General features: G+C 42.3%; 1 protein-coding gene across 2 annotated transcripts in view; it reads left to right on the top strand.

Annotated features, from left to right (window-relative positions):
• The window catches only part of LOC120901491 (dual oxidase), a 32731-nt gene extending 20462 nt beyond the window's left edge, over positions 1-12269 (top strand). The window contains exons 3-14 of one of the 2 annotated variants that reach the window (XM_040309475.1): positions 1707-1790; positions 6169-6723; positions 6798-7201; positions 7280-7557; positions 7629-7796; positions 7871-8840; positions 8914-9117; positions 9186-9495; positions 9566-9689; positions 9753-10836; positions 10913-11041; positions 11118-12269. In XM_040309475.1, the coding sequence (XP_040165409.1) occupies positions 1707-1790; positions 6169-6723; positions 6798-7201; positions 7280-7557; positions 7629-7796; positions 7871-8840; positions 8914-9117; positions 9186-9495; positions 9566-9689; positions 9753-10836; positions 10913-11041; positions 11118-11246 (4439 nt within the window). In that variant the 3' untranslated portion in view covers positions 11247-12269. The remainder of the gene's footprint in view (positions 1-1706; positions 1791-6168; positions 6724-6797; positions 7202-7279; positions 7558-7628; positions 7797-7870; positions 8841-8913; positions 9118-9185; positions 9496-9565; positions 9690-9752; positions 10837-10912; positions 11042-11117) is intronic. The other variant, XM_040309474.1, reaches the window with a different exon arrangement.
• Positions 12270-16757: the final 4488 nt, after the last annotated feature.

The raw sequence follows: 16757 nt of genomic DNA, 5'->3' as shown, positions 1-16757 counted from the left end.
GCTTCAGCATCATCTTATATTGGCATTATGGCTTGGATTGGAACTATGGAGATTGACACATGCGAAGAAATAGTCCCGAAGGACTTTATATGAACCGTTACTCTTCCGAAAGACATTGGATTTACTAATATGTAATATTTTGTGAATGTTGAACCAAGTCTTAAGATATTGAATCATAAAGGCTTTAGTTGATCCTAGCACATAGCACGAAGTATCTTCTTCTTCTATAGTTTTTTTCTGTAGTTAACGTCCTACGCGGACATGCCGACCTACACAGGCTTTCTAGACTTAATTCATTACCACGCAGCCGTATAGTCTAGTCTTGAACCCATGACGGGCATGTTATTGAGTCGTTCGAGGTGATGACTGTACCACTGGACCGCCCCAGTACAGAGTATATGGTGTAAAAATAAGATTTTTAATGAACATCGCCAGATCGCCAAGCCACCAATGAAGGAAACAATAAAATTACCAAATTCAAAAGATTTATTCGTTCTCCTGACCAATTTAGGCGTCCGCTATGGTTCTTCGGCAGGAAGCTACAATTTCTCACGGCTTTATTAAAGCAGTGGCGTTGAGCTTAATCCCGGATGCAATATTAGCTGCACGCTGCGTGGTTTTGACAGATTTGCACACCAGTAGCAGCAACTAAGGTGGTATTCAAACAAAAGTCATAATTAAACCAATCCAAATTGATCCGCCACATCGGGCCAGCTTCTACGGCAGAGCGTGATGGAAATACTATGGCCAAAATATCTTCAAAAATGTTATCCCTACGTCTGGAATGGACCGTCCATTGTTCATTTTGTTCTTGCTTAGCATTGTTTATGGCTTTAGGATTTTGCAAGCCTAAAGCCATTGGGACAATGTCGCGAAATCTGGCGTACTCCATCAGACTAGGTAAACCCAAAAAACGCCAAAACATCAAACGAAACCACAGTCTAGAGAAGTGAACGTGCCAGCCAGCCGTGGTGCAAAAACGGAACGAAAACGGACGCTGCGAATTAAGCCCAACGGCCCGAAACGAGTCCCGAGGGCTCACACATTGCGATGCGAGAATGCTGGCACGGAGCACATGAACATGATGTTATTAAAATCTGACCACTAAGGTGACCTCGAGCTGTGAAAACCAACCATCTATGCGAGTGGTCAGCTCGTTCAACCTTTGCGGGCGTTGTACGGTTAAAAGCCGGGAATATTCGCTTACTGTTGCGAAAAATATAAAAACGTTAGCATCGAAGATTTACGATCCAGCAAGACGCAACATTAATCAACGCGGTATCAGTGACATGGAACAGTAAATTGTTCCTTTTGCGGGACTACTACCAAAAAATTACATCCCTCGTTCGCGTTCGCTGGCTCGCGATCGATTGGAATGTGTCAATTTGTTCACAATTCGCTGCATACGTTTTGAGCGATCGTGTGACGGGGGCTAACAAATCTGGGCATCTTTCCCATATTGAGTCATCGTGAGTGTTGTCCCATGAGCTACTCCACTCCCAAATGTGGATAATCTGTTCCTTTCACTCGCCTTGACCCGTTCTCACGATCAGATCTCTGGGTGTCTGGGTAAGGGTAACCTATCCCTTAACCAGCAGCTATTAGCCGAGTCCGTGCCGCATAATCTTGACCGAAAGATCTAAAAAAACCCTGGACCTACACTGGATAAAACCGTCTCAATTTCACTTTGTTTCGTCTCATTTCAGAATCGAGCTTGATGAGCCACGTCGAAAAGCAGCGCTACGATGGATGGTACAACAACCTGGCCCATCCGGACTGGGGAGCTGTCGGTAAGTTGTGCGCGCACACCACCCTTTTGGTCATAATTTTTTGATTTATCACACACGATCAACTGACAATCCGCACGTAGCGCAATCTCAGCAGGGAGGGTTTTTCACAAAACTGTCCAAAACGAGCTTAAAATAAAAAAAAACACACACACACCGCCCAAATTCACCCTCACCCATTCGGGTATAAACGTCTCCGTTGACAGTCTGTTTTGTTCGGTGCTTTAACGATTCCCCGTTTGCTTAACTGGAGGGCTTTTATGTGCCTATTTTACCGATTCCTGTGAGCAGTAAATGCAGAAATATTGCGATGTGTCACAGCGAGTTGTGCCGATTTCGCTGCGATCGCTCAATTTTCGAACACCCCAGCACAGCGGGGTGCGTTTGCATTGAGCTGCTGAGAACTCCCGCGTTGTTGCGAAACGGGGCTTGGTCCGCAAATCCGAGTAGTATGTTTACTTTATTGCATTTTAAGCCTCACTTACTCGATCCCTGCTACTCCACAGGCTCTACCGGCGTTTTGTATCGGTCGAGTCGCAAATGTAGATGTAAATTTTAATTATTTATGATTATCGGCCATCATATCGGCTGGGCGAGGGAACACTGATCACTACAATTGATTACATTCCGTCCAGGCGGGAATATGCGGGTACTTAAATTGTTCTCAATTTTCCCATCGTATGGCTAATTAGCGAACGTGAATGTGTAGCACATTCGCGACAGAGCAATTCATTAAATTTGGATGAATATTTTCGTGGCAAGAGATATAGTAAACATGGAATTTTTAATCTGCTTAGTAGAGTGATATTATTTCTCAAAATTATCATTTTTTTGAATCTCAGATATAGGAGTTTATTGTTGCTGCTGCATAATTTTACATAATTATTATTTTTACTAACCTTTTTTTAATGTCAATTGAATTTGATATAAATCATTTGTTCATGAAATTTAAACAGTAGTTTTGAACAATTGTATCATAACGTTTAAACATTAATTCAAACTCCTTGACACTAGAGAGCACCATCATATTCTAGTAATCGATTAACGCGTTCGCTCCACGGCACATACAATACTCATTCAGCATCTGTGGCACGTGAGCGACAACCCACCAGCCAAGTCACGCGACCGACCTGCCTGGTGTGTACCAGACGCCCCGCTGTGTAGTGCAAAATGTAGCAAAATGTACCTGTTTGCCGCTTCATGCCCACCAGCATCACACGTCAAGTCCATTTCAGGGAGTGACTCCAAACCATACATCATTCGGTGCCTCACAACCAGTCTCTTTGACGTGCAGTGTTCAAACAGTTCAAACGTGTGTGCGTGTGTGTGTGTGTATCGAAACGGCTCAGGCACACAGCACGTGAAGTTAAAATTCAGAGTGACTTAATTGGATTAAGCATACCTTAAGTGCAGTGCCTCTTAACTTTGTAGCTGCCTCCAAACCTTCCCCCCACAGTGCATCACACCCAAGGTGCATTCTTGCATCCAACCTTACGAGCTGCAGACCCCCGGACAGTTTTTAAGCTGAGTATTCGCACTGCAGGATCGATGAATGGGTGGTTGGATGGATGGATTACCTTGATATGGTGCACCCTTCCCTACCACCGTTAGTAGCAAAAGGGCTGGACCGTGCTTCTGTAGCTTCTGACGCTGCAGGAGGTACACCGGTACTAACAACGTGCTACGAAACTCGTTTTGTTTTGTGAGCAGCAGCAGCCACGACTAAACAGCTACTAAATTATATGAATAATGCCTCACACAGCGCGTGCATGTTGCACCATATTGGTGATATGCAGTTCAAGCGGGGATGAATGAATCATAGTAATGTAGATGCACCTGTTGTGGCGATACGTTCAGGCAAAGTATTCAGAAGTTGAAAGGATTGGGAAGCTTTTTTATCATTTTTATGTTTATTTACAAATGTTTAAAAAGAAAGCTTATGTTTCAAAAGAAAGCTGAAGAAATATGATATATTTTGTTAGTTTTTTCTTATTCTTAAACGAGATTTGAACTTCCTCTCATTCTAAAGGTAGCGTCAAAATGGCCCTCAACAACGTTGATTGTGAAGCAGTGTGGCCCGCGAACTAAAAAGTTTGGAGACCCCTGCTTTAAAGCATTGTTTTTAATACAATAATATCATTCAAACATCTGCAAAAATACAAAAAAATACACAAAAAAACAGTTTTTCACCGACATAATTTATGCCTGGCAATCAGTTTTGTTGAACCACCTCAACAGCCTTCATTTGTACTTACATTTGCCTTTCTGCAGCATATGCAACAGGATTAAGCTCAAAAACAAAACAACTCCATTGAGATGTCGGTTGGCTGTTGCCACTCATCAGGATCGGCGTACAAATCCTTCCCCGGGCTTATTGCATTATGAAACAATTTGCCCGTTCGGAGTCATTTATAAAAGTCTGAAAGCAATAATTGATGGTCTGCTCGCGTCTGACCTCGAAATCAAATTTCGAGCTGATGCTGAATGTGCAAGGGCTATCGAACGATGGTGTAGATGCTTTATTTTCTTGGCTGTTGTCTTGTGCAGGCAGTAGTTTTCTCTGCTCCATTCGAAAGGAGGGTTTGTGTGGTTTGATAATGTTCACTTCCATTCATCGATTAATTTGCCGTAATAGTGTGGTGGTATCGATTCCTTCTCACTAACAAGCATCAACATTACTGTTGCCTTTTACAGAACATAATATTCCCGAAAAGGAAGCAATGCATTACGTGTAAAAGAAAAATAAAAGACATTTATATGTCTATTGTTGTTATTCGTACCATATTGGGTGGTGTTAATGATTTGTATCAAGGCTAATTTCTGTGTTTATAGTAAATTATTTTAATTTTTTCTTATCTTCCTTTTATTTAAAGTAAAAAAAAACTTTCATTTTGCTAATTTTTACTATGATGAATGTGCAAAATTCTAGCCGCACAGTGTTTCTGGCACAAGTGTTGCCTTATTGCATGTCGTACAATTTCATCCTGTTGAGCTATGGCTGGCAATAAATATGCATTATGTATGTTCGCTAACATTTTCGACCCAACAGGTGACAACTCACTCGCTCAAACTTTAATTACTTTTATCACCCTGGCTGGCACGTACGGACGGTAATCTTTGGCATTGATCTAGATACCTGCATGCCTGATAAGGCCAGCGGTATTTAATATGTAACAGTAACAAGAGTGTAGAAATTAAATGACAATTTATGTCTCGTTTCAGAGGCAAAGTAAACTAGTAACGCGTTGCTTTTTCTTGGTTGAATGATGGATGAGGTATCAATTAAATTAAGTTCTATGAAGTGTTATAATTTATTATCGAGATTAATCGGAATGATCGATAAGTTATCAGATACACAAGATGTATGCAATAAGAAACAAGCAGCATAAAATATATGAACATAGTGCTGTTTAGGTTTATCCATAATGTGTGCTCAGATATACTAAACCGGTAAAACAAACCCGTTTGTATACTGCTACTTCAAAATCAATGGCACATTTTTACATCATACTTTGCATATGTTTCAACACACTTACACGTGTAATTATTGGTGCATAATTTATCTCTAGCTACGATGACGTAGCCTGTGCGCTTTTTTGCACCACGTCGGTGGTCCACTCTGTTGCTCTGTTCTATCGCAGCTCCGACACGTAAAACACAGTTTGTAGGAAAAATAAAAATTATGGTCCAAACAGACAGAAACGCGTGTCATAACAGCCATAAAGTTAGTGCGTCCCAGTCACCCGACACCCATAGGCGCGAGTGCATTTGCACCCCTACACTAATAGCTCGCGCCGCGTAGCTTAACCGAACCGGGTACCGGGTCTCCATCATCATGCGAAGGAACCGTTAATGGACAATTTAGGAATAATTATTATTTATGAGCTCGCCATTGACATTGAACTGCTTCCGTTTGGTAGCTTTTTGCTACCTTTTCCTTCTGAGGCTTCACGGCTCGCTTAGCAAATGTCAGCACACCAACTCACTTCCAGGTCGCTCCAATAAGCAGGGCCGAGGGTAGTAAGAAAACGGTGAAGAAAATCATCATCCATTAAGAAAGACCTATCCCTTAAAATATGCAAAAAAGCGCAAGGTAGCAGCAATTAAGCTGCGCGTTGCAGGGAAAGGCAGTCTAGCAAATTGGTCTAGCGGCATTGTGTTTTAGCATGATTTTAAAAGCACTTGTAAGTAGGTGTTTCACTTCAGCTTTTCGAATGACCGGAAAAGGTGCCTAGCAACCAAAACTGTCAGTTGTTCTTTTTTTCGAAAACCAACAATGTACTCAAGGTTTTTATTCAATAACAATACATTAATATATAATTTATAGAAATTATTGATAGATTCTAAATATGTATTTTCCCTTCTTTTGATACTTCCACAGATAATCACCTTACGAGGAAAGCTCCATCGGCATACAGCGATGGGGTGTATGTGATGGCCGGTTCTAATCGCCCCTCGCCCCGTAAGCTCAGCAGATTGTTCATGCGTGGCACCGATGGTTTACCATCGATGGAAAACCGTACCGCCCTGCTAGCTTTCTTCGGTCAGGTGGTGACGAACGAGATCGTCATGGCGTCCGAGTCGGGCTGTCCGATTGAGATGCACCGGATCGAGATCGAGAAGTGTGACGAAATGTACGATCGAGAGTGTCGTGGTGATCGCTATATTCCGTTTCACCGTGCGGCTTACGATCGCAACACGGGCCAGAGTCCGAACGCGCCCCGCGAACAGATCAATCAGATGACGGCCTGGATCGATGGCAGCTTCATCTACAGCACATCGGAGGCATGGCTGAATGCGATGCGTTCGTTCCAGGACGGTGCGCTTCTGACGGACAAGCAGGGTACGATGCCGGTAAAGAACACGATGCGTGTGCCACTGTTCAACAATCCTGTACCGCATGTGATGCGAATGCTCAGTCCGGAACGACTATATCGTGAGTAACCCATGCTTATTGCGTTTGTTTTGAATGTGCAGTGAATTGTAACCAACATTTTCAAACTGTTACAGTTCTGGGTGATCCTAGAACCAACCAAAATCCAGCCCTGCTCTCCTTTGCCATTCTGTTCCTGCGTTGGCACAATGTGGTAGCGAAGCGCGTTCGTCGCCAGCATCGAGATTGGAGTGATGAAGAGATTTTCCAACGAGCACGACGTGTAGTGATCGCTAGCTTGCAGAACATCGTCGCATACGAGTATCTGCCAGCGTTCCTGGACAAGGAGATACCACCGTACGATGGCTACAAAGCGGACACTCATCCCGGAGTGAGCCACATGTTCCAGGCGGCCGCCTTCCGATTTGGACACTCGCTAATTCCACCAGGACTGTTCCGACGCGACGGTCAATGCAACTTCCGTCGCACCAACATGGACTTCCCAGCTTTGCGGCTTTGCTCTACCTGGTGGAATTCGAATGTAGGTTTGCTTTGCGTGTGAGAAACGTGCAGTGTGTGTGCAATATGACTAAATTGATTCGTTAAAATCACTCCACAGGATGTACTCGATAACACGCCGGTGGAAGAGTTCATTATGGGCATGGCGTCACAGATAGCCGAAAAGGAGGACCCACTGCTGTGTTCGGACGTGCGTGATAAGCTGTTTGGACCGATGGAGTTCACCAGGCGGGATCTGGGTGCTTTGAATATTATGCGCGGTCGTGACAACGGACTTCCCGATTACAACACGGCACGTGCGGCTTACCGTTTGCCCAAGAAGAAGAGTTGGCGCGACATCAACCCGGCAGTGTTCGAACGGCAGCCTGAACTTTTGGAGTAAGTTTGTTGCTTAAAGTTAAGGTGCAAAAGTTTTCATTTTAATGCCCCTGGTACGCTTAATCCGACAGTCTGCTAATTAAAACGTACGACAACCAACTGGACAACGTGGACGTTTACGTTGGCGGAATGCTGGAGTCTGATGGAAGGCCGGGCGAACTGTTTTCAGCTGTCATTATTGATCAGTTTACCAGAATTCGTGACGCCGATCGGTTCTGGTTTGAAAACGAGGACAATGGGTGAGTGATTTGTGATTGTAGATTAACAAAATTTCAACCGCTATTCTGACAACTGTATCGAATCGCCTTTACAGCATATTCACCAAGGAAGAAATAGCCGAAATACGCAAGTTTACACTGTGGGACATCATCGTGAACAGTACCGACATCGAGGCGGATGAGATTCAACGAGATGTTTTCCACTGGAAGCAAGGTGATCCCTGCCCGCAGCCGGAACAGCTGAACGCTACATTGCTCGAACCGTGCAACTATCTCGAGGGGTACGATTACTTCTCCGGTTCCGAGCTGGCCTATATCTATTCGTGTGTGTTTCTCGGTTTTGTGCCAATCCTTTGCGCCGGAGCCGGATACTGCGTGATCAAGCTACAGAACAGCCGACGTCGTAAATTGAAAATCAAACAAGAAGCCATGAAAAACACTGCCAACACTAAAGTGTCGGTGGAGAAAATGGTTGCCCGGGAGTGGTTGCATGCGAATCACAAACGATTGGTGACGGTAAAATTCGGACCAGAAGCGTCGATCTATACGGTGGATCGCAAGGGAGAGAAGCTGCGGACCTTCAACCTGAAACACGTCGATGTGGTGACGGTGGAGCAATCGCAGGAGAACTACACGGCCAAGAAGCCATACATTCTGCTGCGTGTGCCCAACGATCACGATCTAGTGCTGGAATTAGAGTCCAACTCGGCCCGCAGGAAGTTCGTCAAAAAGCTGGAAGATTTCCTTGTACTTCACAAAAAGACAATGACATTCGTGGAATCGAATCGTGATTTGATGCTAGCCAAGGCAGAAACACGCGAGCGCCGTCAAAAGCGGCTGGAGCACTTCTTCCGTGAAGCTTACGCGTTGACTTTCGGTTTGCGCCCTGGTGAACGTCGCCGGCGCTCAGACGCATCGTTGGATGGTGAGGTTATGACGGTGATGCGAACCAGTTTGTCGAAGTCAGAGTTTGCAGCAGCCCTCGGTATGAAACAGGACGATATGTTCGTTCGGAAGATGTTTAATATCGTCGACAAGGACAAGGACGGAAGAATATCATTCCAGGTAAGAGATACTCGAAAAACTCCTATCAAAAACAGCGATGTTTTAACATGTCTTTCTCGGATTTGTCTTTCAGGAATTCTTGGAAACGGTGGTATTGTTTTCGCGAGGCAAAACCGATGACAAACTAAGGATCATTTTCGACATGTGCGACAACGATCGAAATGGAGTGATCGATAAGGGAGAACTGAGCGAGATGATGCGATCGTTGGTGGAAATCGCCCGCACAACGAGCGTTACCGATGAGCAAGTAAACGAACTGATCGATGGCATGTTCCAGGTATGTTATTGTGAGTGAGCTTTAGTAGTCCGCATTACTCTGACATGTTTTCGCTTACAACCCTACAGGATGTTGGTCTCGAGCACAAGAACCATCTCACCTACGAGGACTTCAAGCTCATGATGAAGGAGTACAAGGGCGACTTTGTAGCGATTGGATTGGATTGCAAAGGTGCTAAGCAGAATTTCCTCGATACGTCCACCAATGTGGCACGCATGACGTCTTTCCATATTGAACCAATTTCGGACTCGCGCCGTCACTGGATGCAAGAAAAGTGGGACTGTTACACGACCTTCCTGGAGGAGAATCGTCAGAACATCTTCTACCTGTTCCTGTTCTACGTTATCACCATCGTGCTGTTTGTGGAGCGCTTTATTCGTTAGTATTACTTAGTGTCTGAGAATTTCTCATCGTATTAACTCATCATAACCTTGTTAACTGTTTCCAGATTACTCGTTTATGGCGGAGCACACCGATCTACGACACATCATGGGTGTCGGTATTGCTATAACTCGTGGTTCGGCCGCTTCATTATCATTCTGTTACTCTCTTCTGTTGCTTACCATGTCCAGGTATGAGTGATTTTGGAAGTAAGCTCACAATTCCATTGTTTAACCATATTCCTTCCCCAACAGAAATCTTCTCACCAAGCTGAAAGAGTTTCCAATCCAGCAGTACATCCCGCTTGATTCACACATTCAATTCCACAAGATCGCTGCCTGCACTGCGTTGTTCTTTTCGCTGCTGCACACTGTCGGACATATCGTAAACTTCTATCACGTTTCTACCCAATCGATCGAAAACCTGAAGTGTCTCACGAAAGAAGTTCACTTCACGTCCGACTATCGGCCCGATATAACGTACTGGCTGTTTCAAACCATCACCGGCGTGACCGGCGTAATGCTGTTCGTCACAATGTGCATCATTTTTGCATTCGCTCATCCAACCATTCGCAAGAAGGCGTACAAATTCTTCTGGAACGCACATTCCCTGTACGTGGTGCTGTACGCATTATGTCTCGTGCACGGGCTTGCACGTTTGACCGGTGCCCCCCGGTTCTGGTTGTTCTTCATTGGACCCGGCATCGTGTACACACTGGATAAGATCGTCTCCCTACGCACCAAGTACATGGCGTTGGATGTCATTGAAACGGATCTATTGCCCTCGGACGTAATCAAGATCAAGTTCTACCGTCCGCCGAATCTAAAGTATCTTTCCGGTCAGTGGGTAAGACTGTCGTGCACGGAAATAAAGCCCGAAGAGATGCACAGCTTTACACTGACCTCGGCACCACACGAGAATTTCCTGAGCTGTCACATCAAAGCGCAGGGACCGTGGACATGGAAGTTGCGCAACTACTTCGACCCATGCAATTACAACCCGGACGATCAGCCGAAGATACGCATCGAGGGACCGTTCGGTGGGGGCAATCAGGATTGGTACAAGTTTGAGGTTGCTGTTATGGTCGGTGGCGGTATCGGTGTGACACCGTACGCTTCGATTCTGAACGATCTGGTGTTTGGTACAAGCACCAACCGGTACTCTGGAGTGGCGTGTAAGAAGGTATACTTCCTTTGGATCTGCCCGTCGCACAAGCATTTCGAGTGGTTTATCGACGTACTGCGGGACGTGGAGAAGAAGGATGTTACGAATGTGCTAGAAATTCATATTTTCATCACACAATTCTTCCATAAATTTGATCTTCGAACAACCATGCTGGTAAGTCACCATTTTTTTAAGGGTTGCCAATGAACGTGTTTGCAAATACAATATTTTGTATCCCCTTTCGTTGCAGTACATTTGTGAAAATCACTTCCAACGACTCTCCAAGACGTCTATGTTTACCGGGCTAAAAGCAGTGAATCATTTTGGCCGTCCCGATATGTCCAGTTTCCTGAAATTCGTCCAAAAGAAGCATTCTTATGTGAGTTCTGCCAGCTAACGATATAGCTAACAATAGCGTACGAAGTGTTAATTAATCTTTTTCGCACTATTAACAGGTATCCAAAATTGGAGTCTTCTCTTGTGGACCACGACCGCTCACCAAGAGTGTCATGTCGGCATGTGATGAAGTGAACAAGAGCCGCAAATGGCCGTACTTTATTCATCATTTCGAAAACTTTGGCTAATCGAACAACAGACAAGAAAAGGCTGTTCACACCTTCATCGTCCTTTCTCATTCCATACTAATAAGCTATCGTTTAATCGCAACGCACCAGTCTGGGAGGATTGGTTGATTTGTTCTAATTTCGAAAGCGAAAGCGTGTCTCGTCGATTATTTTTTATAACCTAGTTTTCAATGTTTGTATGCGTTTCTCAATGTATGTGTAGCTTTTCGGTAGGGAGCGGCAACGGCATCAAACCAGCAGTTTCAGTATTTGCGTTAGTCTCATTTGATATTCCAGCGTCATTATCAAATGTGTCCGTTTCGTTCGTCTTAACGTTAGGTATAGAATATCCAGATCTTCGTTTGCGTAACGTTGTATTTCCCCTCCAAACACTGCCTAAAAGGCTTATTTATTCTCCTTTCAGAAGGAAGAAATCCTTAAAAAGCAAAACTAAATCCTATTCCTACCAAGTTCATGATAGCAGAAACGCTACCCAGTTCACGATAGTAAACGTTTATCGTTTTGCTTTGTTCGCTCGCAGAACAGTTAGTTTTAAAGTCTCTTGCAAGCATATATCGCTAAAAGATCAATAGAAGCAATATTCACACGGATGCCTACCATTTCATGATGCGTGATATTACATATACAACTAATCGCACCCATATGCTAGCGTAAGAAAACTGAGCTAGCATTCGTTGATTTGCAGAAGACGCCGTTAGGAGCAGTTTGCGATTAATGCAAGCAATCTTACTTACACTGGTCAAAGGTTATCCACATCAACTGCCAGAAAATGTACCTTTTTGTGTTTTTGTACAGCTTGTCTTGTTCATTGTAAATGAAAGTTCGTTTTTTTTGTATTATGTCTTTATTCACATCGGTATGTTTGTTGCTCTTGCTCAAGCCTTTTTTACGCTGACATGTATCGAGTAAGTCTTTGCTCACCGTGGCGAATAAGTTAGCAATCAATGTAAATATCCATTAAATTCGTTGCTGTATTTATTATACCGTGTATACATTAAATAAATATAAGCATTACAACAACAATCTATTCGCGTTTGGTTTTATATTTTGTGAGCATTTTAGTTAGATATGTCATCTTTCGAAAAGCAATAATAGCGGTAGATGTCAATGTTTTTGCCTGAAAGAAAATAACATATTATTACATATAACAATTACATAGCAGATTCAGGAATCTGTTCAGATATGGCATACATAAACAACATATTGATTTGGTACAATTAATGTTTGTTTCCTTAAGCACAATCAATGCGAGCTCCACAATCATTCGGAAAGTGGTCGTTAAAAAGTTGAATTTACTGCATTGTTTTGAGTTTTGTTGTGTTATAGAATATCTTCAGAGCTCTAAAACAACTATTTTAAAATACATTTATCATACTAGAAAATATTCAATCCAAATCTTAATCTTAATCCAAATCCTTTTAAATCATATTGGCATCACTGCCAAAAGCTTATAAAACAAGCTTTTCATACAAACGAAAGCGTGACAGAGCTTTCGGTAGGAGTGAGTTGAGAAGCTTTTGTGAGAAGATAAAAGTGAGCTGTGAGCTATGTTTCTCATCATACAACACTAAAGTGATTTAAATGATACGATAGACAGCAACCTGTTAATTTAAAAATTACCTGTTTCTTTTGTTACAAATTTAATCAAATTAAATTAAGGCTAATTTGGTGTTATCGTCTAATAAGTCTAGTTAAACCTTTACCCTTTTCCAATGTCATCTGACATTTATAGCGATATCTTTTTTCTTAGCTCTGCACACAGAAGTTAAAGCACAGTTTTGCACTATGCCCTATGCCCGATGATGCAACATAATTACATCGCGATGAAGAAACCAACCATCAAAACCAAGCACTAAGTAAATCACTGTGCCCTTAGGCCAAGGAATTTGCTTCACTACTAACTAGGCAAAAGGGAGAAACAAGTGTTCGTACTCATCGCAAGCAGGCACGCAGAGAGCTTGAACCGCATGAAACCCTATTTTCTACTCGGCCAGTCCGATGCTGGTGCTTTATCATAGTCCTATTAGTTGTAGCCATCAGTTCTATTAACGATGGCCCTGGTTGTAGCGTTGTGTCCAAGACATTGCAATCAACAGGACGCCAACCCATCTTGTTGTCCGTCCGTCCAGTTTGACATTTCATTCATGCTGTATTTGTGATGGCATTTACTTCAATGATTATCACTGATGGTTTGTAACTGGAATGCAGATTAAATGCAATACTTCATTCTTATCTAAAGCACAAAACTATCACACCTCTATTTGACTTTTTCTACTTCTATGAGCTATAAAATACGTTAAAAATATTCATTACAATGCTACGAAATACGGAAAAAATTATTTGCTATGCATTTTGGCTGAACTTTAGAGGCTTTGATTATAAAATTTAAAAAATAAAAAGCAAAATTTCCAACATACAAGGCATCTTCATCAATCTCTGCTGCTGTTGCCAAATAAAAAGATAAATCTGTATCTATTACCAGTCAAGGCTATTTTTAGATTGCCAAACACCATCAAATACGCCAATTGACAGCTTAATCAAGAAGCATTTTAAAAATAGCCAAAGTATTTATCATTTCAGTACCATCTTCAACTATGTATGATCTACGTGAATCGTGAAATTTGCATGATCGCTGCAAAGCAAAACAAACCCAAACTGACACTGCAACAAGCCTATAATGAATGTGAATGCCACAAACACAACGACCGTTGGTCGTCGTTGGTGAATACATCTATATTTTGATAATAAAAAATCATCATAAGAACATTGTCTATTTCATTTGACCAAAACCTCTATTATTCATTGTGCATCTTGATTTTAATCTTACTTTTAATTGCTTTAATTCAATGGGGGAACTACAAGCATCATACCGATCATCTAGCTATCTTTAAGAAATTCTGTATTGCATCACACACCTATAGCATATTGAGGACAGCAGTTGAATGGAGCTTTATCACACGCAAGCACGTATGAGGTAGCAGCATCCTGTCCATCGTAAGCGATGCTTGCACAATAACACCTCTAAAACATCACACACCGGCAAACATCATCCAGCAGTGCCGTTGCCTTTTAGGTAGAAGAAGATGACCCGTGGATTGCCGTTGCTAACGGACATCTTGAAGTAAATAAATGTAATTAATATTTGATACTGAGGCTTCCAACCCCTCCGAGTTTGAGTGTACTCTGCTGCAGTTAGAGTGAAGACGCCAATAGACGGCCCAATGTAAGCATGTCTGCCCGTAGGCAGAGGATCCACATGTCAACTGACTTCATTACCATTAAGCTTCGCACTATCAACCTGGGCACGTTTCATATCAGCCCTGACCCCTTGCCTATCCGATGCGACACTTACAGTTGTACCACCTTATGATGACCATCTATCTGTGGCTACTTGACCCCTCGAGATTAGCACCAAAACTAGAGTCGTTTAGAACCAGCTGCTGTCTAGATGCGTTAGCAAGTGTGCAAATATCATTCGACGAAACCGGTTTGGCGTTGCTTTGATTTGTCACATTGAGGATGTTTATTGTGATTTTTGAAGCATATTAGCGTTTGATGATTCTCTGTCAGGATATGAGCAAATATCTGTCAGAACTGTTTATCTATAAATAAATTATAAATTTTGATTTTGTTTACGTGGATACGCTAATATGGATTGTCCAAGAATAGACATTTTACTGACATTTACTGACATTTTACAATCATGCAATTATTATTCAAATAATTTTTCTTTTTTTAACATATCTTTATATTTTTCCACAGTTGAAGTAAAATACATGATTGTCTAAAGAAAATGAAAAAATAAACTTTTTAAAATTTGAAAAATCATACTTTTTTATTAAAGCGTAATATGTTACAGTTATCGGCAAATACAGGTTCGGACATTTGTCCTGAATTTCTATCCTTTCAAAGTCGAATGAATTGCAGTAATTTCACTTGAACAAATCGTTACCGTATTTTCATAAGTCTTTTTATTTCACTTTTATACAGTTTATATATTTCCTTTGGATAGAGCTTGTGACTATAATCGCATACTGTAGCCTTCAAGATAAAAGTAAAAAACTTTTATCTATATCCCATTCATCGGATCCCTATTTATACCATGTTATGGTACGACTAAAACTTATACTACTCAAGATGCTGTCATCTAACTAAAGTTTAATAAAGTGTCCTTAACTGCCTTACTTACTATTTATAGCCTTAATAGCGTAATATCATACACTCATCATACTTCTACTTAAAAATATACTAACATGAGAATTGTGCGCTGTAGACGTACTTTACGTTAACAACTTGTACAAATTGTTGTTTTCGAATTTAAGGATGAATTGAATGTACAGCAAAAAAAGGTACTGAATGCTTCATTTTCAATAATTTATTTCGATGTAAAAATAAAACTACCTTACAAACAAAAACCCACTCCAAACACATTCCATATACAAATGACACAAATCCTCGATTGCCCATGGACGACTTAATGCACTAACGAACCTCATGAGATTGACAGATACCTAGACATTAGGACACCCGTGCGCTGCCTCTCGGGAATCAATCCGATACATCCAAAGGAACCTTAAGACGTCTGCAACAGGTGCTGCTTGCAGACGTGGTACGGCCGTAACCGTTTGGTTAAATGGTTCCATCGCTTATTGCGCAAGCGAACTCATCCCATAAGCGTACCTCGTATTGATCGGTACTGATCATCTCCGTCCCAAGCTCATCAGGCACAGTTGATTTGTACGCCGAGCTACATTTGCTTTCATATACTATGGATGGTTGTTGGCATCCGTCAACTTATGGCTTTTCAAGAGGTCCGCAATCGAACCGAGCTTACTGTGTGTGAACTGTGGCACAACCGTGGTCCTTTCGATACAATCATTCGCCACGATCGAAAGCACCCGCCTGTTGATGAACCTGAATTGATCGCCACCTCCCATCTTGAGTTGAGGCGTTACGTCTTCGGTTTCATGTTGATTGGAACGACTTCAAGAATCAAGACCTTATTCATCGTTCGGCTCATCCTACGCCCAGCGTACGTGCGTGCCACTCTTGAGGCGGAATCGTTTTAGCGGAGCGAAGCGTTGCTGTTGGATGGATTGGTTGAAATAAAATTATTTAGCGAGTTCAACGGTCGCACCAAATCCGGTTTGTGTGTTGTGTGAAGGTTTTTTTTCCCTAAATTTCATACATGACTTTTAACCGTTTGGGTGGTGGACCTTTGCATAAACCACCATCCACCATAAATCATTCGAGCACAAAGCACAAAAAGAAATAGATTGTTTTCTCTTTGCGCGATTACAAGCGACAAGAATCGATTCTTAGGCTTAGCTGAACCGTTCTGAGTCTGTGGCATTATTGTCCCAAACGGTAACGGTATGCAATAACCTAAGTGTCTACCCAATGACATGTCAATTGCCCACGCAACACTTCAAACGAACGAATGGAACATGCCATGCTTCCACCTTTAATCGCCACCCTCAAGGAAGCCTTTCACTTTGCGGTTTGTGTTTA

Source organism: Anopheles arabiensis, chromosome 3 (genome assembly GCF_016920715.1).
Source record: "Anopheles arabiensis isolate DONGOLA chromosome 3, AaraD3, whole genome shotgun sequence".
Lineage (NCBI taxonomy): Eukaryota > Metazoa > Arthropoda > Insecta > Diptera > Culicidae > Anopheles > Anopheles arabiensis.
This window is presented reverse-complemented; position numbering and strand designations above follow the sequence as displayed.